General features: G+C 46.1%; 1 protein-coding gene across 1 annotated transcript; it reads left to right on the top strand.

Moving 5' to 3' along the window:
• Positions 1 to 1535: 1535 nt before the first annotated feature.
• LOC125758353 (uncharacterized) lies at positions 1536 to 23164 on the top strand. The gene is made up of 7 exons (XM_049415430.1): positions 1536 to 1698; positions 7689 to 7880; positions 13937 to 13982; positions 15283 to 15529; positions 16867 to 17118; positions 21600 to 21827; positions 23060 to 23164. Exons 1-7 carry the CDS (start codon positions 1536 to 1538, stop codon positions 23162 to 23164), a joined length of 1233 nt encoding a protein of 410 aa, XP_049271387.1.
• The last annotated feature ends 1918 nt before the right edge of the window (positions 23165 to 25082 follow it).

Genomic DNA, 25082 nt, shown 5'->3' with positions numbered 1-25082 from the left:
CAGTTCTCCTTGCTTGTTTGTTTCGTTGGTTTGTTTGTTTTATTAAATGCCTCTTTTGATCAATTCATTCGTAATTTTTGATGGCAGATCATTACTTGGCTCATTGTGTGACCCCGCTGTCATCAGAAAGCAGTGGCAGAAAAGCGGCACACAAATTACGTGACCTTAGAGACTGTGCACGTGGTCATTTTTCTTGCATCCCAACTACCATACCACCTGGTAGAGTGTATTCGTCGCAGAGCAGAATTTGCAGTCGTTTTGGTAACTTGTGGGATACATCGCGTGCAAAACGCTACCGTGAGGGAATGCACCGGTCTGAAGTTTCCGGAAGAGCACTGTCCCTTCTCTTGAGAGCTTGGCGGCGGGGGTGGGCAAGTTCTTCTACGCAGCTTGTTGTGGCTAAGAATGTCTGAATATTTTCTTGGGATGCTTTCACTCGGCCTCACTGAACCAAACGTTGAACACTGGGAGGTCCATTTGACAAGCTGATGCCTTCAAGACAAGCGATGTCTGGTGAACAGGGCCAAGCTGTCAGCTCAGGCCCATGGCATCCCGCACAAGGGACGCCTTGCTTGCTTGCTTGCTTGCTTGCTTGCTTGCTTGCTTGCTTGCTTGCTTGTTCCTTATGTTGGTTCGTACTCACTGCGGGGGATGGGCCATGAAACCGGCGGTTAATTTTTTTTTAGCTAAAGAATGCGGAATAAATCAATTGCCGAAAGAATAAACAAAAATTTAAGAATGACTTGTCGATATGGAATAAGGAGAAGAATAATACAACAATATGAGAAACAATGAACGAATGAAAGGAATTCTGGAGTACCAAATTTTGGTCAGGAATAAGTTAACAAGGAATTCTTTGTGTCTAACCGAGAAATTCGCATAGGGCTGAGCAGACGTTCCTGTTGCTGAAGCCAAGAGAAGCCGCCCCAAGGGAAAGAATATTTTGAGAATTCAGATTAATTCTAAGTTTCTGAATAGCGTTTAGAAATGCTTTTTTCTATGCCTAATGAATCGCCGCCGCTCACTTTGGACGAGCTTAGTCCTCCTTCTCCTCCTCAGTACCTTAAGGTACTGACTATCACCGATGGTCTGTAAAACGCTCTGCTACTGTGGCCATCACAAATGTCCACAAAGAATGGACATAACTTCCGACCAAGAAGTAGAAAGGTTCTTTTGTATGCGGCGCTTAATTCTTCGCCTATGCAGTGCCGCGAGTGCTGGCCAGTACGTATCCATAAGCATTACAATAACCATCATCACCATCAATCCACCTCAGTGGGCATGTGCCACCGTTCTGCAACAGCTGATTTACAATGCAACCACTGCGGCAGTGCCCCGCGAAGGCGTTGCACCGTCGCAGTGGCGCCTAACCTACGAGGCCCTTCTATCGTGGACATTCAAGCGCGGTTACCAGGACACTACCGACACTGTGCTCCTTCGCGGCATGTCGTTTCGCGCCAAAACAGGCCGGGACGGCGCTTGTGTTTGACAGCGCGCTGCGCTCGCGGATACGTAGCCGAGCCAAGGGACTCGCGATGGACATATTGGCCCACGCGCTGACAGAGCTCAACAGCGGCCGGCTGCCGGCGTTCTGCGCAAAATTCAAGGTGTCCTTCAGCGCGGGCTCGGCCGACGACGCCGGCGCTGCCTCTAGGCCTGCGCTGGACGACTCGCGCCGGGACGCTCGCGTCGTCATCGGTGAGCTCGGCCGTGATTTTCCCATTTTTGCCTCTTTTCGGTAGCCTCTGCTGGCCTCGGTGGCATTCCCAAGGAGCTTCCGTGTACTACGGGGAAGGATTCCTAGTGGTTGGGGACGCATCGTCAGCTTACACTTTGTTGTTCGCTCTTCCTAGTCCCTTTGCCCGCCACTTCAGTGTGCACGCACCAACACGGCATGTGGCATGCCTTGCAATGGTTGTTGATGGCACGGGACCGGCGTTGTCAGACACACACACCATTAGCCTATCTTGACCTGTCAAGTAAACAAAGCACATTCGGTTCCTGCGCGCTTAGTGATATATTTCGTAGGCTTATTTACCAGAGACGGCGCCTCTCACGAGTTTCTGTATGCGGTGTGTATGCGTAAACTTTCGAACAATGCAGCTGCAATTCCGTACATTATCCGTGAACTCTGACGGCACTCATTTTTACGCCTGTAGCGTTCATTGTTTTTAAATACTTTTTACGGCATATTAAGTTCATTGTTATTTCGATGAGCACTCTGATAGAAAGTTCCTTGCTCTTTGCGCTATACACGGCACCTCGTGGTCCTGTGTGCACGTTATCGCATGTGCTGCACAATATACCGACGAAAAGAACAATGGTTAGCAAGCCACAGGCACCTTCTCTTCTCCTGAATCATGCCAACGCACCTTCGCAACCTTCAGCTGCAACATGTCAACCTGAACTGCTTCTACGTATCAAATGGAGCTTTGTCATTCCAGCAGTTAGACGACATGTCTAACTGCTGGAATACGTCTTGAGACGTATCTAAAATATCAGAGGTAAGCCTTGTTAATGGCATCCGCCGCATTAAGAGGAACCTGACGGATTTGTCACGCTTCGTTGGTAACATGATCTCGATATCGGAGCGAGAGATTTTGCGCGTCTACGCAACATTTAGGAAGACCTTATCTTTTTCGCACAGCGATAACTGTGATCGGGCTTGCTTGTGTTTACTTTCCTGAAAACGGGGCGCTAGCCACTTTCCTGTAAGTTATGCTATGACGCCATTCGTGACCTGAAAGTACCTGGGACCGTATTCACAAAACTCGCTTACGAGCAGATTGTCGCGTAAGAGAAATTTTGACGCGTAAGTCGATTCACGAAGCGAAACAAACGTCGCAATGGGCCATCGTTATCACATCGGCCGCTGCGATAAAGCGCGCTGCGACTGTCCAGGAACATGTCCGGATGGTGATGCAATTGCTATATTCGGTGACGTCACCGATATAGGCTCGTAAGTCGATTTATGAAGCACAAAATTCGCGCAGAAACAGCGTGGCTACGAGAAAATCCTAAGAGTGGTCCGGACCACTCTTGCGAACAATATGACTGTTTAGAACATGCAGTCGCAGCGGGTATCTGGGTGCCGTGGCTGATTTTGAGCTAATTCACGGTCATGTAAGGTTGCTTGATGATCGCCTGGTACGCTTTAATTTATTTCGGCACTTTGAATTGCGTGTGTTGTTTCGCTTGTACAGAATGGACAGCACTGACACTCGCAGTCGTCCAATAAGATGGGAGTCGCAGTAATTAAAGAAGCTTATTGGGTGTTAATGGCAAAAAATTATGCCTGCGAAGGCTTGTGGTTAGATTAAAACCGAAGTTCTACTGAATGGTCGATGAAGTCGAAAGCGGCGCTGGTATTTGGTCAACATTTTTTGTTTTGTTGTTGTGTTGCGTACTACTTCCTCCAAAGAAACAAGCAACTTATGATGATGTACGCAGCATTGGTCGAAATTACCACCAAAGAGGTTCAGAAGAGCACACCAAGCTGCACAGCTATTGGAAATAAAATTGAGCGGAGTATTTCGGTTAGCCGTTATTAAAGCCGATTATGTGATTCCACAACTTGACTAGTTGGAATGGCTTTAACTGTCCAATAGGCACGATCTCCGAAATGCAGCTGTCGCTATGCACTTTGGGCCGATCCAGAGTGGTATCGTATAATTGCAAATCACAGCATATTATAGATGTGCGTGATTACGCTTTGAAGTCACAAACAAATTGAGCTTTTCGCCCTTCACTGTTCGGAAACCCAAACGGAACGCGTTTATATGGCAAGCAGTCGGAAAGAAATGGCGTCAGTAATTTGAAATTACATCGAAAATATGTGCGAATGCTCACGATTGTCGAGTATAAACAAACGTTTGCCGAATCCATGTTACTTTGATTAGTAACTGTCTTTTAACTTGGCGTGAGAATATCAATTAAAGTTGGCTTCAATCATTCATATATGTATTTTGTGCTCAGAAGCGTCAGCTTGACCTGGAAATCATCGCGGGGCCAAGGCGAAACCCCCTCTGCACGCTCCTATCGTAGAAGACGACAAACGCTAGCAGACGACTGCTTGGGCGAGAGGCGCTGCTTGTGATTGGTTGGGAAGTAGTACTTTCTACATTAAGAAGAAGAAATGGATATGGGCCGGGCACGTAGCACGTCGGCAGGATAACCGGTGGTCATTAAGGGTAACTGACTGGATTCCAAGAGAGGGTAAACGCGTGAGGGGAAGACAGAAAATTAGGTGGGTAGATGAGATTAAGAAGTTTGTAGGTATAACGTGGCAACAGAAAGCACAGGACCGGGTTGATTGGCGGAACATGGGAGAGGCCTTTGCCCTGCAGTGGGCGTAGACAGGCTGATGATGATGATGATGATGACTTTCTACATCACGTCATTTTATGACGTTGACAAAACACTTCTTTCATCACGCGCTCGTGTCGTGTTCGTTACATCTTCTCCCTCGCACAAAAGAGAAATTTTATCTCGCCGCGGAAAACGCTCAAGATCTTTTTGTGAGCTCTTAAAGGCACGCTCTAAAAGGGATACTAAAGGCAAATATTAAGTCAACGTTGATTGTTGAAATAGCGCTCCAGAAACCTCGTAGTGCTACTTTTGTGCCAAGGAAGTGCTTATTTTGAAATAAAATCACGTTTTAGCGGTCCGCATCGCGTTAGCGCACTTCAAATCGCCCGCCTGAAAGCGGTTTTTCTCACGTCACTGTTGCCGTGCCCAACGTTGCCCGCCTTTACTGCGCGGCGGCGTGCACCATTCGGGCATCCGGCAACAACACATGCATGCGGTATTTTGTCGAACTTTCTGTCAGTGCGGCTTTCACGAGCGCGCAAAACACACGCGGCAGTACGCGATACCGAAACTATCACTGAGACGTGACCGCGTGAGCGAAGCAGGGCACCGGGCGAAGCGCAGTTCCCCATGGCAACGCCAAAGAGGTTCTTTTTTCCATGAATCAAACAGAAACGAACAAGTAGCATTTTATTACGTCTCTTGATGCACAGAAGGTTATTTTTTTTATTGCAGCTAGTTTGATTACGAGTGATTAATTGTAATTGGACTCTCTCACGTCATCGGGATCATTTTCAAAATGTCCCGCTCGTGGCGCTCATCGTGTGATACATTTAGCTTAATTTCTCGGTTAGTACGGCACTGCTGTTGATAATATTGCCGTTTTAGATGTTGTCATACACTGAGCTTACACTCTGACATAAATTGTTATTTGCCTTTAGTGTTCCTTTAAAGGCACATTCACACCAAAACACGCAGGCGGCCAAGCGGATTTTCAAAGCAGAGAGCCAGGGCGCGCGGCTGTTCAGACCGACCGCGTTGCCTTCTGCCCGCTCTACCGCGGGGGCGCAGCGGCCAATTATCGGTGTTATGCGAAGCATGCGCACCGTGGCGCGCATACTTCGCATAACACCGATTCCCACGGTACGTGGCATCTAGTGAATTTTTTAATCGTGCGAACGCGCAGCACGCGCGCCTCTTGAATAGAGGCGCACGTGTAGTCATGTCACTTCAGGCCGATACACGTGAACGCCGCTTCTTTTGTGTTTGCTCACGCAAACGCCGCAAGGACGAAGTGACTGCGCCGGGTTTTCTGAAAAGCATTAGCACATAGAAGCCCCCGGATTAGATAGCGCATAGAAGCCTTCGCCGTTAATGTGTTCATTGAGACTGTGAATCACCCGTGGCACATACCCGAATAACTTAGAAGAATCGACTGTTGGGCGAGTTGGTATTCCATTATCAAGAAAACTGCGCGAGAAACGTGGACGACGTGAGACAAGAACAGCACAAGCGTATACTAACAACTGAAACTTTTACTGAAAACACGAAGAATATGAAGGAAGAAAGACACAAGAACTGTTCAAAAACCAGAAAACTTCTACATTTGCACATCAAGCTAGGTAATCTCTGCTTTTGTAATGCCAATGAGGGCTTGGCGACACAACTATCTCCGGCTTTTAAAATAAAGTAAGCTTCAACAAGCTCACGAGTCATACGTTCCTTATGCCTCGCAAAAACTGCTTCCTCGGAAATCCAGGCTGCAATTACACTCACGACAATGCAGTGACAAGTTAGTTGGCGGTTGTCCTTTCATAGATAATCGGTGATCGTTCAAGCTTCCGTTGAGACGGCGGCCGGTCTGACCGATATAGTTGCTGACACAAGAAGTAGCTGTGCTGTTCTTGTCTCCATTCGTCCACGCTTTCCGAGCAGTTTTCTTGATGACACCCGAATAACATGAACTCTGATATGCGGGTATGTGCCACACGTGAGTGAGGGAAAGGATTTCATGACGTATGCGACAGGTGTTTTTAGTTATTCATGTCATGACCCGACAGTCTTATTCGTCAAATCATCATACCTTCCCATGCTAATTTTGGTATACACCAACTTGAGGAGGCGACAATGAGAGCACCCAGACGTAGGCGGATAGATAGATAGATAGATAGATAGATAGATAGATAGATAGATAGATAGATAGATAGATAGATAGATAGATAGATAGATAGATAGATAGATAGATAGATAGATAGATAGATAGATAGATAGATAGATAGATAGATAGATAGATAGATAGATAGATAGATAGATAGATAGATAGATAGATAGATAGATAGATAGATAGATAGATAGATAGATAGATAGATAGATACGGCCAAAGTGCCTGAGGTTAGCTAAGAAAATATACTCTGCGAAGAATTATTGAGAAAATTCTGAAACCTTTCTGTTGCTTAGAGTTGCAGGCCAAACAGTCGTGTGAGCTTCCCATCGAGATGTGGATTTATCCCTTAATGTAGTATATAACGCGACTTGTTATTTCGCTTCCTCATTGCTATATACGCGGCTTTTATGATGTATGTCTGTTCTAATAGCAGTGACCATAAAAAAAATATCGCACTTAATCACAATCGCTATATGAAATTCACGGTAAAGTTGTGCCCGTAGTTGACAGCCTTTTCTAGACGTGCTGTTGCACACTCGTTTACGTAGCCAGTGCTTCTGGGCACGGCGGCCGCATTTCTATGGGGGCGAAGTGCGAGAACACTCATGTTATTCAATTTAGGGGCACGTTAAACGACAGCCAATGCTTGAAATTAATCGTGAATCTTCCAATGCGGCCTCCCTCGTAATCGTGTCGTGGTTCTGGCCCGTAAAATACCACGTAGTGTTATTATATAATATCGATGCTCTGATGGTGAAAACTCACCAGGGCCATTTCCCGTAAGACGACTCGAAGGCGAAATACATCCGGTGTGGCTGTTCTGTCACGTGAAGGTCGCTTCGCTTTTGTTTTTGTTTTGCCGCATGATCGCTCCAAAGGCGAAGTGAACGCGCAGTTCGCGCAGTCCCGTGATATTTGCGCTTTTTTTTGTCGCATGAACGCCACTTTTTTTATTTCTTTGGTCACGCGAACGCAGCAAAGGACAAAGGGAACGCCCGTGCTCCATTTTGGTTACGTTGCTAACGCTCGAGTTCACGCTCATACCGACTTTTCGTTCAAAGCCATAGAAGGCTTTCGCCTTAATAAATCAATGGGAAATGTGTACATATTGCTTGCGTCGTCTTTAGTTGTATCACAATTAGCATGTGGAAAAAAAACGGTGCTGGTGCATCTCGCTCGCCCTACAGTGTTTTAGGGGCACTCGGCTTTGGCGCAGAGAACATCATGGAGGAGGCCCCGCGACGCTCGTCGGACCCGCTGTCGGCGGTGGGCGATTGCCTGCTCCGTTCATCGGCGCGCAAGAAGAGTGAGACCCGCACCAACTCGATCGTGCTCAGCACGGCGCGCAGACTCTGCCGCAGGGGTTCGGGAGCCAGCCCGTACGCTGAAGGACACCTTGACGTCAATGGTGAGCTGGTTATATCGACACGTGTGTTCCTCTAAATCGATACCAAATGATGATGAAGACGACGTCTGATACATTATTCATGCCGTCTATTAGCCGTCAAATAAAACGGATGAGACGGATAAACAGATACACATACTCGAAGGCGAAAGCCATCCAGTGTGGTTACTTTGCCGCACACTTTATATCGTCGCTTCTCTTTTTATGCAATAGCAATTATATGCACCCTCTCGGTGGTTTCTTGCCGTCACTGTCGGCGTCGCCGTCATGTTCTATATAAGTATATGTATGTATATATGTGGCGTTTTTTTTTTTTTTCTAAAAGAGCCGAATGCACTTTAACTGAAACTGAGAAAAACGCACTTTTTTTGCTATTGCCAATACCGTCTGGTCTCCAACAATTTTTTGCCAGTGTATTCATGCCCCCTATACACCTCAAATATATATTGCGGCTAAATTTATACAGCCCACTATCGTCGGTATTCAGGAGTAAACTTTGTATTTGGCCCCTATAGATTGAAACATTTCATTTGGACTTTAATTAGCGCGTAAAAGAAGTCTAAAACTATTCAAATGTACGGTATAGCAATATTTTGCGATAAAATTAACATCATCCTTGTGCTTCCGTCGGTGCCGTCCTCCGCCGCATGCGCGTAATGGCGATGACTAGACTTGAAGAGCGAGTGTTCTTTCTTGGCAAAAGGCGCACTATTCTGGACTGTCGGCAGCGTGTTTTTTTTTTGTTTGTTTGTTCCTGGCATCTATAGTAAGGCCTTGAAAAGTGTTCTAGTTCTTCTTCTTCTGAGCTGGCTTTATGGCGTGCCGTTTCCGACCACTTCTTCTTCTTCCAGGAATAGATCGGTGCCCAATATCTTCACTTCATATATCTTTTACTTCAAATATAACGTCTTGTAGCGAAATAAGGACATGATACTGTAGCGCTAACCTCGAAAAGAAACGCTGAGAGGCAAAAAGAAGTAGTGAAGTCGGCCTCTTACTCTTTATATTCGAGTTTTGCCCTACACATCATGTCCTTCAGTAAGTGCCAACTCGCCCTAGAAAAACTAATTGTGGAACGTACACACGATAAAAAGCAAAGAGGACACAAATGAAACAGATTGCATGAGACAATCTTTGTTGATTTGGTCATGATTGTTGACGCAGCGCTGGTTTAATGAATGTGGCTCAGTTTGATTGAAACAGATCCAGCATTCGGCTCATTTTTTATTAGAAACTGCTTTTTTGAGTTCACATTACAATCAGGAATTGCCCCATTTTGATTCCAACTGTTTTAGAAGTTAGATACTTAGGCACGCTTTATGTTCCCGTGAAATTTCGCAGTTTCGGTTTTTGGATTTGGCTCTTTTTGAAGAAAAAAACGCCACATATATAAAAGCCACATATATAAAAATAATTCGTCATAAGTCAGGTAACAAGTACTCACTGAAAAATACTCACTGGAATATTATTGAAATCAATCCGCTGTAAAATGCTGCAACATATAATTGCATCCAATGTCTACAGCCACCTGGATACTAAGAAATTTTTCTTTACTAATCAGCCCGGATTTAGTAGGAACTTCTCATGCGTAACACAATTATTCGAATTAACAACTCATTTACATGCTAACATGAACGAGGATCTACAAATTTATTGTGCTTTTCTAGATTTTTTTAAAAGCTGCATTTTGAAAGTATCTGTTCTGAAACGAGAATCTCTCACCCTAACATAGATTCGTAATTTTTTGTGCCATCGTCAACAATTCACAGTAGTCAATCATTTTTCCTTTCCTCTTTCTTACACTACTTCAGGCGTACTACGGGGAAGCGCTCTTGGGCCGTTACTACTTCTTATGCACATACATTAGTGACTTACCGAGTAATATTTCCTCACAAGTGCGTATTTTTGCAGATGACTGCGTTCTCTGTCGTCCTATTAAGACTAACGATGATCACCAAGTCCTCCAGCGAGATCTATAACTTGTTTCTCTTTGGTGTAACATTTGGCTAATGAAGCTTAACGTTTCTGAATGAAAAAGCATCTTTTTTAGCACCAAGCGTACTACATCTACATTTTTGTACATTAAGATAACCCATGTACATTGCATGATACGCAATATAAACATTTTGGTGTTTACCCGACGTCTACCCTTTCGTGGTCAACTCACATTGAATACGTATGCGCCAATGCTTCCAGATAATTAGGCTACGTACGTCGCAAGTTACATCATTCTATTAATGATATTCCTAAACTAGCTGACACAACATTTGTACGACCTGAGATTTTATCAGCAGCCGTCTGGTCTCCCCATCAGGAACATCTAATAAAAAAATAGAATCTGCGCAAAATAGGGCTGCACGTTGTTATGACTACAATAGTGTTATGACTATGCGCGTTTACGGGAAGACTAATTCATGGAGCTATTGTGCTCTTCCAAGAGCCATTCACCCTTGGAACGACCTTCCTAACACCATAGCTTCCGAGCGTAACCACCAAAACTTCAGGCATCTACTAACAACACATTTGTTAAAATAATGCTTCATACCATACCTATTACATTGCTCTTTCATTGCCTTTATTGTTATTTGTGTGCAATTTAGTTAAATAATTCTTTGTAATAGCCAAGTTATGTCGCGTACATTCTGCTATTACATTGTTCGAATTTTAATGTTATTTTACTGTGCATTGAGCTGTGGCGGTTCAGAGTGTATTTTTCTCTTGCCTCTTTTCGTTGTACACCACCAAACGTAGTGTTCACTACGTTGCCCCATATGTTACTGCAACTTGTTTTCGTTTCTATATATGTGTGTGCCCGTTCCTTTTGTTTTCAAATTACTGTACACGATATAAACATTTTTTTGTATTACCGCCCTTACGAAATGCCTCTAGAGGCCTCTAAGGTAATTTTAAATAAATAAATATATATTCTCTCAAGCACGCTACCGGGGATTCGAACCTGCGAGCTTCGCTCCGCAGCGCGCCGCGTTAGATCATTCGGCCTCGCATCGTCCGTACTCAAGTTTACTAACGGCGAGCTATTTATATACGCCATTTACCGTAGGCAGTACGCAGAGCTCGGAGGGGCTTCAGCGTGTTCACATCACCTGCGAGATGGCGCGAAGGGCACGCTTGAAAAGCTGGAAAGTTCGTCTCCTACCTGTACATTAAGCTACAGGATGTGGTCGCCCGTGCTCGAGCGCTTATCTAATGAGGGAGGAGATTTGTACGCCTGGTGCTTTCACCGCAGTCCCGGCGCATTCTGGCAGTCGGCGCCGCCATGTGGTCCCGTATACAGTACAAATTGATAACATCGCTCCGCGCGTCGTAAGTTCTTTGTGCGAGCGAAAGCTTGCGAGCGCAGTCGACGAGCGCTTATCTATAGCGTAGAGGAAACGCGCCGGCCGTCTTTCGTCGCGCGAAACGCCCATGAGGGGGAGAGGTGAGGTGAAGGGGGGGGGGGGCTAGGGTGTGGGCGGAGGGGCTGCTGCGTCGCTCCGCACAACCGTGCTCCGAACTTAAGCAGTCATTCTTAATAGGTGTTCTAATCCGCCTATGGAGGCATGCACCTATGACGTATTAGTTAAACCATCGGCTTCTATACAAGAGGCCAGGGGTTCAAATCCCACCGTTGGAACATTCTTATCTGTGCGCACGTATGAGTGACGTCAGTGTGCTACACTGACGTCACTCATGCGTGGCGTCATGTGGCGTCATGTGGCGTCATATAGTAAGGTGGATCGTCCAGCGATCCGTAATTTGTCGGGCTAGGCATACAAATGCTAATCGTATTTAAAACGTTACATGAACAGAGAGCCCGTGTCATTCTCGTGTAGTGTTTGAAAGTGTTTATGGTCGACGGCGTAGCTAGCTATCGTTCCTTATATTATCCTTGTAGCCGAGTTTGCGCTGTTTAGTATTGAGTATAATATTATCATAGACAAAACCTTTAGCGGATATGCGGATATTACACAATATCAAGCTTGTGAATAATCGATACTGCACGCTTACTGCTTGACTGATAAGCTCACTATCCTCGTAAATGAGAGCAGATGTCAGTTTTCGGTGAGTTAAGCACATGTGGAAACCTGTGCTTGACATTTGCGCTCGTTTTAAATGACGTTTAACCCTTCGTATCCCATGGTCAATACAGTTGCGCAAGTATTTTCTTGCGTATATGCAATTACAATACATACGAAAGTGGAAATAAACCAAATACCTGGAAATTTTAGTGTTATTTCTATAAGAAAACAAGTGTCCACATATGTGGACGCTGGGAACGCCAGTTACACGGGGTTCATCATGTTTCTTCATTGTACATGGGAAGTTTGCTTGCCAACGGCTCTGTTTCAATGCATTATAATTGTCATCATGACTGCTTACCCTAATCAACGCCTTCATCATCAGTTCAACGGGTTCATTTTTAATATCATCACCATCATCATAAACGTCACGTGGCCGCTTGCTAACGGCTGTGATTTAACACTTTGATCATCATCGTTCATTGTCGTCATCATAAACGCGTTAATCCTCATGTTCAACGCCTTCATCATCACCATCATTATCACCACTCAAGGCCCGTTTGCTTGCCCACAGCTGTACTTCAACGTGTTTGTCATCACCGTTATCGTCGATCATCATTACCGATGCGTTCATGGTTACGCGCAAACCGAATGCCTTTATCATCAGCAGTAGCATTGTTCAAGAGGCCTTTGCTTGTTGATTGCTCTGCTTCAACATGCTCATTATCGGTGCTCTCCAAATCGGAACATTCATTTCCGTTAGCCAGCTGAAAAACTATGCCATGTATATCTTCATCACTTAATCCACGTCCCGAATAAAGCACAAAAATTCTAAACGACTTATAAAAGGCCTATTTTTAGCTATACTGCAGATAATGTCTTGTGCAGAGCCGCACGGCAGTGAAGCGGGTCCTACTACCATGTGGCGTTCTATCAGCTTCTTGCGCGAACTCAGTATGTCTTGCCTCCACAAGCGTGGACGCCGCAGCGACAACTCAACTTACAAAACTGTCGTCGCTCGCAGTGGAACAAAAGTCACACAAAAACAAGATAAACCCTTCCTTTTCCGAGTAGGGCACAATAATTTAAAAACTCTTGCGAATGTGGAATGAACGTATAAAAAAATGCAGGCTACACGCGACTTGAGAGGAACGCTATGGTTCTGTGCGCACTTACCGCTGTTTGTTCACAGAACTTGACACATATAGATGTTTTTATGAAATGCTGAAGTAATGCCAACACTTCAGATCGATTTTTAAGGCAATGTGTTGGCTAGCATGATCCCACTTCAATGATACGTTTTCTCCACTATGTGGACGCTGGGATACAAAGGGTTAATACGTATTTCTTTTCTTGTATTTTGTGGCCTTCAAATCACCATTTACAATTTTGTAAAAGCATTGCAACTCCGTGAACGAAAAACGTGTTTTTTTTTCTGACCAGAGATAAAGCTCCAAAATATCATCATTAATTGCCGAGCAGTGGATACCCCTCCCGTGTGCCATAGCCTTCCCAGGCAACACTAGAAATCATACAGTTGTCACGCGTACTGATTACAAGCACCGCATTGAATAAAGGATCGTACAGTAATCGTGTCATGTCGGCAGTTAAATTTAGCACATGTGCATGTACTTAGTCAAGTATGACCAAACAGTAAACTAGCGAAAGAGAAAGTATGCTCTAACTGACAACATAACGCCTACATTTGCAACAGGCCTGAGCCGCATTACTTCAGCATCAATATAAAGTTTGTGTGTCAGAGGGCACAAAACAGGGAATGAGAGAAACTTGCGTAAATTGCGTAAACCTAAAGATTTTGAGAAATCAGGGTGCTAAACCTCGCAGACAAGGTGAACTTGTAGTTCTCGTCGTTCATCTTGTGTCGGTGTTTTTTTGTGCGTCCGAACATTTCAAGGCATAAGATGCGGAGCCACAGACAACAGCACAATATCCTTATTTCTAACTGATAGTGTTACGCATAGGGGATGTCGTTGCTACTCGCGCCTGATGCTTAACGACTCACCTCGCCTGTTTTCGCAGCCTCGCCGCTGAAAGAGTCCCGGGACAAGGCCCATTTCGACAAAGGGTACGACAGCTTTCTTTCAAGAAAGTGCCGATAGTGACGCCGCAGTGCTCTCACAATAGTTTCAGTTCCTGCGAAACTGTTCCTAGATATTGTGACGACACTTTTCAATTGTCGCGTATCCTATGAGAAGCAGTAACATCTTCTATGAATTTTATGACTTTTAAAATTGCTCTTCAGGTAAACGAAAGAAGGGAAATTTTAAGGGCTCGTTTTTTTTTCGTTTTTTTTCTAGACACAACAATAATTAGAACTAAAAGGCAAGAAAGCCAAGGAATGCATAGGGGATGTTATTTGTAGTAATTATAATGTAAATGTGAAGAATTTAGGTTATCTTTTCGTTCACTTTACTTTCTTCACATTTACATCATAATTACTGCAAATAACATTTCCTATACTTTCCTTGGCCTTCTTGTCTGTTAGTTGAAATCTACAGGTACACATATTATATACTTAATTAAACTTGCATGTCAAAATATTGCCTCGCCTGTAGGCGCCTCCCTATGAGCTATAAAAATTTATTGACAGTTATGAAGTAAATAAACAGCTGGTTACAGAATGGCTGTAACGTGATTTATGCAACGAAAAAAAAAACAGGGCGATGTCATCAGATTTTTTTAGTTAGTACCAATACAGCCAGGGGCATTCTATCACAAATATTAGATGCCGAAACGGCGTCTTCGCAACCCACGGAGGTATGAAAAGTATTCTGCAACAAAAAAGTGGAATAACTTCTGGTGGGATGAAACAGCACAGCACAGCACATATGCAAATACGCAGTATGCATATCATATTATGCTGACTAATGTTATGCAAATATGTCACCGTCAAAATGGCTACCAGCAATATACAAACCAAAAGTTTTCGGCGCTTGAAATTTAGGATAATTCAAAAATGCCGTTGTAGGAAACCTTTGAAGTGTGTTTGCAAAATCCTTGTTCTCGTAATTCATGGCAACTTTATCAACTGCAAAAGACTTTCAGGAGAGAGAATGATCATGCTGCGCGTTCGGAAGGATCCTTGGCCGGGACTTCTATCCCTTTATTCAACCAGCTTCAACCTTCAGACGAATATATTCCCAACACTACATCGCATCTCTATGAAGTCACGAAAGCGCAATCCATTGTCTCGCAAAAAATGCAAAATAAGAATAATGGGAATGGAAGGCCGAATCCACTGCGTACGAAATGACCAAGCGTGCGAGCTGCACTGTGAGGTCCCGAGGTGCATCACCTAAGGCACAGCATACATGCCCTGTTCACTCAAGCAGCCAGTTGTGAGCGGTGAGTCCTGCGTGTTGCAGGGAGGGCGCCCAACATGGCGAGCCGCTCCACCTGGACCCGGCAGGCACGTCGGGCTCGTTCGAGTCGGTCGGCGACCACGAGCCTCTCTGCTCGCACCGCGACTACGTGCTCCACTCAAAGGCTGTGTTCGAGACCTACTGGAAGGGAAACCTGCACAACATACACGACGTGCTCAAGGAGCTCACCGAGAGGGGCTCCGCCGAACTCGGCTGGAAGCGGCAGGGAAAGCTCCACGAGTTTACCAAGGTAATAACTGGCGAATACACGGCGATGATTACGCGATTTGGTGTCTCTTGCGCGGCCGTCAAGCATACACCGAAGTACTCGGGTGAACATGAGTCAACGGGTCTCTCTCTCTTTCTAATAGCTTTTCAGTAGTGCCCAACCATCACTGCTAGGTTAGTGCAAGAGGCAGGAAAGTTTTCTTGGTGAGTGCATGGAATTCCTTTGAAGCAGGTTGGTAACGACTGCTGCCAAACATGCTTGCTTTGCCTTTTGGCTGTGCACCGTATTGACCGTTGATGTGTTCGTGCTGACAAGCCATCGTGCCTTTAAGAGAAAGAGAGGAAAGGTAGTGGGACTTTCTCAAGTTTTCTACCCTACAGGTTGGGTGTCGAGTGAGAGAGAGAGAGAAGGCGTGACTTCAGATTGTCGAGAAGCTTGGTACAGCGAACGTATGCTCCTCCAAGACTTACGTTCGTCGCCTTCAGCTATTGCAGAAGAGCCTTTGCTTTCAAATGGAAAGAATTTTTTTACAACCTCTCCTAAAAGTAAATGCGATATCTCGCCAGATCTTGTCGCTTCAGAAGCTTTTCGTTAAAGATACTAATATGAAACTCAAACCAATTTATATGCAGGCCCATCTGAACCACATCTACTGGTGTGATGGTTGCTGACTCTGCTTTATATAATGCGTAGTAAAACGACGAACCGTTCCGAAATATCCTCAACGCGACAAATACGCTTGATAAATAGCATAATTCCTTTTTCTGCCTTTTTCTGCCTGCTTTCGCGATGCTTGTGGTTTGGTGTGTCTGCGTTGCAGGTCTCTCACCAGTAAAGGTCGGTTTTGTATTGCAATAAGCCCGAGATCGGGCCCTCTATGCAGCCAACATCAATCGCTGTTTTACGACACAATAAGATCATGTTCGCACATGCTACCAGACATCACCTGGTGGTAAAAAGGTGACGCGAGAACATTCACTGCGTCTATTCAATGAACGATTTCACCACGGACTCATGGGCCCCACCAGCATAGGCACGCCTCGTTGTCTTGCGCTACAATGATTCACGCAATGCACCGCGACTACTCCCACGAATTACGGAGCCAGATGTTTTGCGTTAAGGGCAGGCCCGCAGCCAGGGGGGGAAGGGGCTAGGGCCCCCCCCCCCCCCCCCAAAAAAAAAAAAGATTTTGGCGAAGTAGGTGTTTTACCAAAAATAATAAATAAACAAATAAGTGTTTTTCTCAAATATTCAAGGTTTTCAGCAAGTGGGCCCCCCTCCCCCCCCCCCCCCCCCCCGAAAAATATTCCTGGTTACGGGCCTGGTTAAGGGTCATGCATTGCTCCGCCGCTGTGCAGGCGGTGACTCGTGTCTGGCAGCGCGTGGGGGAGCAGGTGTCGACCAACGCGAGCGAAGTGCTCTCCCATTTGGACAACCACCACAGTGGTGCACCGTCAAGACCGGACTTCCTAGCACACGAGCTGCTGCCCCTGCTGCTGCGCATGCGCGAGGTCTGGTGGATCACGCAGCGCCACGTGGCGGGAAACTTCCTCGCTCTGTACCAGAAGTACGACGGAGCTTCAGAACAGTGGCTTATGTCGCTGAGAGAGGTGCGCACCTTCTGCCTGTGTGCATCCAGCTAGAATTCAGATATGTTTGCATGCGACGCCACGCTAACGCTATGGTGTACGCCTTCTCAACACATTGCATATAACTTGAGCTAAATCTCAACGGTAATTATTTCGCCACTACCGACAGACGCAAGGGACGTCCGGCAAGTTGGCCAGTATTTCGCGGTGCGAGTTTTACTCAGAACTGTACAGCTCAAATGTAAATCGCCCAACTTGGAGTGAAAGCAAAATCGAACATGACAGCGAAGTCCAAAGCGTAACCATCGATGACGTTAGAAAGGCTCTACAAGGCGTGTCCAGCGAGAAAGTGGCCGCGGACGACGGCATAACAACGGATTTCATGAAAGGTGGAGGAGACTTAAAATTGAAGCTTGCAACACTCTACTCAATATACCTTAAAATTCCTACGTACCAGTAAGTTGGAAAAACGCCAGTATTTTACTGATACACAGAAAGGGAGACGTTAAAGAGTTGAAAAACTACCGTCCGGTAAGTCCTCTTTCAGCATCGCAGAAAATATTCACGAAAATAATTTGGAATAGGATAAGAGCAACACTTGACTTAATCAGCCTAGAGAACAAACTGGCTTCAGGACAGGGTACTCTACCGTGGATCACCTTCATGTGATTAATCGAATAATTCAGAAATATGCCGAATACAAAGCAAGCCCTCTTTATAACATTCATAGAGTGCGAGAAGCCATTCGACTCTGTAGGGATACCAGTGGTTCCTGAGGCGTTGCGTCGACAAGTAGCACTTGAAACATATGTCAATACCATAGCCAGGACCGTAGCAAGGGGAGAGGGGGGCGTAGAGCCCCCCCCCCCCCCACTAAATTTTGGTGAAGCAGGTGTTTTTACCAAAATTAAATAATGAAAATAGGTGATTTGCTCGAATAGTCACGGTTTTCAGCAAGTGCCCCCCCCCCCCCGAAAAATATTCCTGGCTACGGGCCTGGCCATAGCCAATATATAGAGAAATTCCAAAGCTACTCTGTGCCTCCTCAAGAAAAGCAAGAATGGAGAAATCCCAATCGAGAAAGCGGTCCGTCAGGGAGATACAATCTTTCCGCTGCTATTCACGTCTTGTCTAGGAGTATTCAAACGATTAAATTGGAACGAAATAGGAATGAAAGTTAGTACAGAATGTGTTAGAAAATTTGCGCTTTGCACACGACGTCACATTCTTCAGCAATTGCGGTAACGAATTCGAAAAAAAAATACTGAAGAAAAAAATTTACCGACGATTACGAGACTGCCTAATGCGATTTCTGAGCGCAGCTGTTTAGGTGTTTTCATTTTGCGATAAGTTGAGTAAATGCACATGCGTCAAGGTGACGCGGCGCGAGTGGGAGTATAGAATGCACGGTTTTTGCGTCAAGGTAACGTGGTGGACCTGGCGTCGCCAACTTCCGCTGCCGCTGGCTGACGCGAACGCTGCGCCCGACTATAAAGGAGTCCGCTGGAGCGTTCTACGCACAAAGTGTTCCTTCGACCAACGCACATCTCCCAAGCTGCGCAGGTCAACCCACCTTTTCGTGCCCGTGTGCGAGAGGCATGCGTTGTGCTGCCGCAAGAAGCGCGAGCAGGCACGAGTCATTGCAGACGCTTACTCAGCGGCTCGCTGGCTCTCATGGTGTAAAACTCCTTGGGGCAGTCTCTCTTTCGCTCTGTTTCGTCCTCGTTCGCTTTATCGGTTACGCCGCCAACTACGGCGAGGCGTCTCAACGCAGGAACGTACGCCTAGAAGCTGCGCACTATAAGAAAACAGAGAAACCTTCAAATTAGGGTTGAAGATGACCATGCAGAAGACCAAGGTAATGCAAGGTGGTCCGCCGACAGAGCGAGAATTCATAGTCTCCAGCCGGTCCCTTGAATCAGCAGCAGAGTACGACTATATCTAGGCCAAATATCAATAGGGGAGCGTACTCGTGCAAAGGAAATCCACCGAAGAATAGGTTGGTGCACGTACGGTAGACATTCTCAACCGAGGACCGGTAACTTATCACTGTCACTAAAAGGGAAAGTGTTCAGCCATTGTACCTTGCCAATTCTAACATACGGGGCAGAAACCTGGAGAAAGCTCCTAGGGTCCCTTATGCACTCCCCTAAGACGACTGGAAGGCGAAAGCCATCTTCTTCTCGGTCGTTTCCATTCACCCTGCCTCGCCACCCTCCGAATGCTTTCTGCACCTAACACGCGTTTGCACTGCCTCTGTGGTCGGCCCACCTTTGACCAAGCTACTGTGTCATGTGATGACGTCATAATGTCACTAGTTTGGGTGATCTGTGACGTCATGATGACGTCATCACGTGATGATTTTTTGCATCGCTCGTGTGGACGCCGCTGACGGGAAACGACGACGAGGAACGCTGGTCAATTTTCGCGTTTGATGAGGCATACGCCTTAAAACAAAAAAACTCGAAAAGAAGCTAAGGAACACCCAGTGTGCCATGGAACGAAGAAAATATAGGCGTAACTCTAAAGGATAGGAAGACATCAGGGTGGATCAGAGAACGAACAGGGGTAACAATTATCCTAATAGATATTAAGAGGACCTGGGCGGGTCACGTCCTCAGATGGACAGACGGCCAGTTTGAACGTTCGAGTGGATACCGAGATGATGCCTAAGGTGGCAAAGGGTCACATAGGACGACAAAATTCAGAAATGTGCAGGCATAAAATGGAATCGGCTCGCGCAGGACTGTGTCGCTTGGATATCATTGGGAAAGGCCTTCGTCCTGCACTGATGATGACGACGTGTTCTGAATTGGTTGTCTAACTACGCGGGAACGCCTTTAACTGGTATCCGGCTACGAGCTATCATACGATGACTTAGCCGGGGAGAGGGTTCAGACTCCGAAATTTTGCATGTCTATAAATACACCCATTCATTTGGGAGTAGGGGTATAACCCCCTCCCAAATGAAAAAAAATTCTGGCTACGCCCCTAATATCATACACAACAGTGTGTGGCTTTTGCTCACCTGTATATGTAAAGGGACAGTTTAGTTTTAGTCGAGCGAAATAGCATATCAGGAGTAGCTCCGTCAACTGCCGAATTAGGCGACATAATTCTGACCAGTGATAACAGAACTAAAGTTCCTCTCTGCAACTTTCTTTCTCCCTCTTTATACGTGTTCGCCGCACATGAGCAAGTTACATCCCGGATGGTGTGGCATATCTGTTTTATAACTGCGATGTCTTTTAGCACATATTATATGGCAAAATCTCTGTCAGCTGTGCTCGTCATACGTAAGCGCGAGCACGCAGTTTATCAATATGTTATAATCATAATATCGAAGTGAATTTCGAACACTCGGTTCTGCATGCTTGCAAACACAAACACCAAGCGAACGAAATATCTGCGCTTACCTCCCAACGCAGGCGTCTTCTCTCGTTAAGGTTATGACAACGAGAATCGAGAACATGCTTCAAAATAGTGCTAACTCCTTGTCAATGCTCTGTTTTCATGTGACCCACAGAAATATGCTGCGAACCAAAAGAGTCACAATGATTTGGAGGTCGGCGTATCTCGCATCGGAAAGCGCCGCCAGATGCTAGTGCGTTCGTAAATTGGCTGCATTTAGGTGAGAACAGCTCTTGCGCATATTACGACTCGAGCGACTGACGGCTGTACGGGCTGCACTAAAACTTTTTTAAGCTTCAGGATCTTTGGTCTGAAATCCTAGCCGAAGCGCATAACGCGGTTCTGTAATCGGTGCTGAACTCTAGCTCCATTCCGTCTGTTTGCACAAACCGATACGGGGTGCCCTGCTATAAACTGCTACATTCTCAAGCTGACTACAGGAGTTCCTGAATCACAGGTGCTGCTCTTCATTTATAACCCACGTGACCTAGGTGGCAGATGGAACGGGTTGCCGAGGTACTTACAAAATCCAGCGACATGTGACTCACAACGCTCCGAAGCGTCGCTGGCTCGCCTTTCGTGACAACTGAAGTTTGCGCAATATAAAGCACAGAAAAGGACACTTTGCCGCTCAGCGGCAACACGATTTAGCCGATATGACATGATTATGAGAAACGCGGAAGTAGGAGATTCCAGAATAATTTGACCATCTGGGGTTCTTCAACGTGCACCTAAATATACGTACACGGGCAGGGGCGTAGCCCAGGGGGGGGGGGGGGTTCAAACCCCCCCGAAAATTTTCAGTTTTGCTTGCGTACATATACACGCACACATTCAAACGCACGCACGAACATACAGAAGTATGATTGAAGCCCCCCCCCCCCCCCCCGAAAAAAATTTCTGGCTACGGCCCTGTACACGGGCGTTTCAGCATTTCGCCCCTATTGAAATGCGCCCGCCATAGCCGGCAGCTGAACCTCAGTCCTCGAGCTCCGCATTGCAGCACTCCGCCGGGTATGCCACCACAGCGGGTAGAAAAAAAAGATGAAGCTGATAGGTGAATCTGAGTGTATTTTTCTGCACCAAACCAGGTGGACGTGCACCTTCTGCGCACAGCCATCCTGCACCGCGAGATCATGGAGTGTGAGCTTCAGAAGGTGTTGCGCACCGCGGACCGGGAGCTGGCGTCTACGTGCTGTTGCCTGCACGACATATTCGTCAAGGAAGGCATCGGCTACTGGCTAGCTGAGCACCTGGACCTCATCTGGAGCGAGTTCGGTAACCAGGTCCAGAAGGGAGTTGTCAACCTGCACAAGGCGGTGCGTGCAACACTGTACCTCTTTATTCATGTGTTCTGCCGAAGAGGCAAGCTTATTAGCAACGATCGCTCCTGTATAGCAGAAGGGTCTGAGCGTCGAAGGTCGCCTCCTCTACAATCGGAACGACCACGCGCGCTCGCGTGCGTTGGAGCATGTTGTACTGTTAGTTGCGATTTCGCAATACGAATGGTGGCCTCGTCATGCCACAAGTCTGTTACTCTCCTAAAACAGAGGCAAAGCTATTAATTTTAAACTAACTTTTGCCCCAGCACTGACTAGCAAGGTAGTAAATGCACCTAGTGAACGTTTTTTTGCCAACTGAAAAGGGCTAGCGGAACCTGGCTGGTGTTGAGTGTAGCATTCAAAGAAATTCGCGGAGCAAATTATAAGACGCACAATAAATATTACCGTAGCTATATGTGAGCAATATTAGCGCCGTGAATTTCTTCGAATAAGTGGCAGGCTTTCATAATGTGCTTACTCACCAACAAGATCTGGTAACTGCTACTAATACGCTAACATCTTAATTACCAGGAAATAGTCAGGACTATTTAGTTTCTAAGCGTCAAATTATTGTATAAGGTTTATGACATGAAAGCAAGAACAGCGAACAAATATAAACGCTAATTCAGTCCTTTTCATAACATTCATTAGCCATGGTATACAACGTGTGGGCAACCTTACCAGAGACAACATTATGGTTCTGGTACCGATAAATCTGTATAAAAACTTAGCAGACATTTCAGCAGACAGCAGACAGCAGCAGAGAGTTCAGCAGACAGTTTAACAGAAAGTTTAACAGCAGATCAACAGAACGCGTGCAGGCTTTCGACTTCACGTTCTTATAAAGTTCTAAGCATCGCCCGTAATTTTTACAAACCTCGGGTGCTGTCGAAGGCAGACTTTTGCAGGTTACGTGGGACTTTCCGCGGCAGTTATTCGTCAATTCATTATTTGCCCGTTGGTTGGGGCGGTCAGTGTCGCCGTATTAAAGGGCGTCTGAATAACCAATTGTATGAAATGCTGGCTAGCGAACATTCAGACTCGTTGGAAATTTTGGCCGCATGCGCGCGAAGGCTAATGAAGAGCTGAGGAGGCTCGTGGCTTTGTGCACGCTCTGTTCCCGCGCCCCCATGTTACAGGTAACGTATGCTGCAATTTCCATAATATTTAATACGTTAACATTGTAATGCTAACATTGCGATGAAAGAGCCTTTGAATCTTCCCTTCAGCAGGCGTTGGAGTTGTTCAAAGAGTGCTTAAAGTCGCTTACTCTTACGCACGATATTCCCGAGAGCGAATCCCTGAGGTTCTTGGACCTGAGGCTTTTCGAGTAGCCATGTATTCTGGAGGTATTAGCCTCGTGGCAAAAACATTTGTTGCCTTTTGTCTCTGCACAAAACAAGCTGGCCAAGCGCAGAATTGTTCCTGCCTGTTTGCAAAACGCATTCATAGGCGTAGTTACCTGGGGGGGTGGGGGCAAGGGGCGCTAGTCCCCCCCCCCCCCCCACTGAGAAAAGTTAGGGGGGCGGTGCCCCCCCCCCCCACTTTTGAGAGTGGTAATTGTCAGCTGTAGACTGGGAAACTAACGAGTGAGGCAAAGTTTTAGTTGAACGCAGCAACCACGCATTTATATAATAAAGCTTTTCCTACGATTTTGCTGTGAAGACCGTCCTCCGTGTCTCATGACCACGCACTGTATGGCTCTTTGCGGTGAGGGTTGCCGATGCGACGCTTTCGCGCTTTGCGCTCCAGCATTGCAGAGGAAGCTACCGCTCAGCTGGGGATCTATAACGTTAGAGCAATCTGTCATGACTTTTTTTCTGCCTGGCCTGAGATTTACGTAATCGGCGACGCAAATACGGGCGGGAACCAGTAAACGTTTTATGGGCCGATAAAACGCTCTTCCTGTTTCAGGTAATTTAGTTTCTTTCTTTGAAAACGAATAGCATCGCCGCTGCTCCATATCCAAGCTGCCGTGAGTTGAGTCTTCAGACGTGTCGAGTGTTTTAGTTGTGCCCAGCCAGGAGGTCTAAAAAAGGTTCCCGCTTTAGTCTCCGATTAACCTGCGCAACCTTACTTATCATATGGCAGCCTACAGTGATCGCGGCGGCTTGTAAAACGGCGGTAAATAAGGTAGTTGACTCGAGCACATTCGGAAGCCCAGCTTTCAAGTTCGCCCCGTAACTTGATCTACCTGACCAGTGAGATGATCAGTGTCCATGGTTTCCTGCTCTAAGAAGACTGCCCACCTGCAAAGGCTTGTCTCTGTTCCGAATAATGTTCATTTCTCTCTTTCCCTTTTACTCAGCAAGGATGAGTTCCCAGAGATATACGCGCACAAACAGCTCAACATCTCTTTACTGCAACTGAAAGTATCGATTATACGCATATGAATCCCTCACACCAGCGGCTATAAGTAGCCGCAGACAATGTGATTTGAGGGCAGTCTTCTTGAATTACGTTCCAAATGACATCCATATCATCCACCTGCGTAATTTTGCTGCTTTTTGGTTTTAGTTTGACTGATATGGTTGTGATCACATGTGAGAGATATATATTTGTGTGTTGCTTTAATAAATGATAGTTGGAAGTTAGCGCTTGTCCTCGTCGCTTTTTTGTCCGCTGTGTACTTTTTGCGCAAATGTTTTGACAATGTAGGATACCAACTAGCTCGCTCCCACACGTTGCTTTTCTTTATTGGTTCGCACTTCATGGCTCAGAAGATTTTCCTGTGTTTTAACGGTTTTGACATATGACACATTTTGCTACGAGGGGCAAAGACAAGCACAAAACCGGCTTTGTAACACGACCTCTCTTACAGAAATGACGACCTTGTTTTCTATCTGTGCCGCTTGCATCCAGGGGTCCCCGCAATACGGTGTGGTTCACTCAATTTATCTGACCGCTCCATTCGTATTGGTGTGTGATCGAGCTTCTGGTGCGACCCACACAGATGGCGCGGTCACCTTTTGTCAAACATGCAGTTCGGAAGCAAGGCGGTGCACCAACGTGCAGTAAGCTAGAAAGTGTGTGTCCTACCGTTCAAGGAGATGTACGCGAAAAACAGTATTTTCCACTGCCTAGCGAGAAAAATACAAATACAAGCTATAGTGTTTCATCACAGTAAGATATTCCGCTACAAGGATCCACATGAGGCTGAAGACATGAAGGGTAACTGTCGCGACGGCAGTGCTCCCTCATGTAAGCATGTAAATACGGGGTTCCACAAGGGAGCATTTCAAGCCCCTTACT

The sequence above is a fragment of the Rhipicephalus sanguineus genome, chromosome 4, assembly GCF_013339695.2.
Source record: "Rhipicephalus sanguineus isolate Rsan-2018 chromosome 4, BIME_Rsan_1.4, whole genome shotgun sequence".
Lineage (NCBI taxonomy): Eukaryota > Metazoa > Arthropoda > Arachnida > Ixodida > Ixodidae > Rhipicephalus > Rhipicephalus sanguineus.
Note: the sequence above shows the minus strand (reverse complement) of the source record. Positions and strands in the feature narration are given on the sequence as shown.

What these genes read in the sequence shown, in the direction of transcription:
- LOC125758353 (XM_049415430.1), top strand. Translation starts at nt 1,536, where the DNA reads ATGGACATATTGGCCCACGCGCTGACAGAGCTCAACAGCGGCCGGCTG. An exon ending in AGGACACCTTGACGTCAATG is followed by an intron (nt 7,881 to 13,936) that starts GTGAGCTGGTTA and finishes CTGTTTTCGCAG; the next exon opens with CCTCGCCGCTGAAAGAGTCC. An exon ending in GGCTTATGTCGCTGAGAGAG is followed by an intron (nt 17,119 to 21,599) that starts GTGCGCACCTTC and finishes GCACCAAACCAG; the next exon opens with GTGGACGTGCACCTTCTGCG.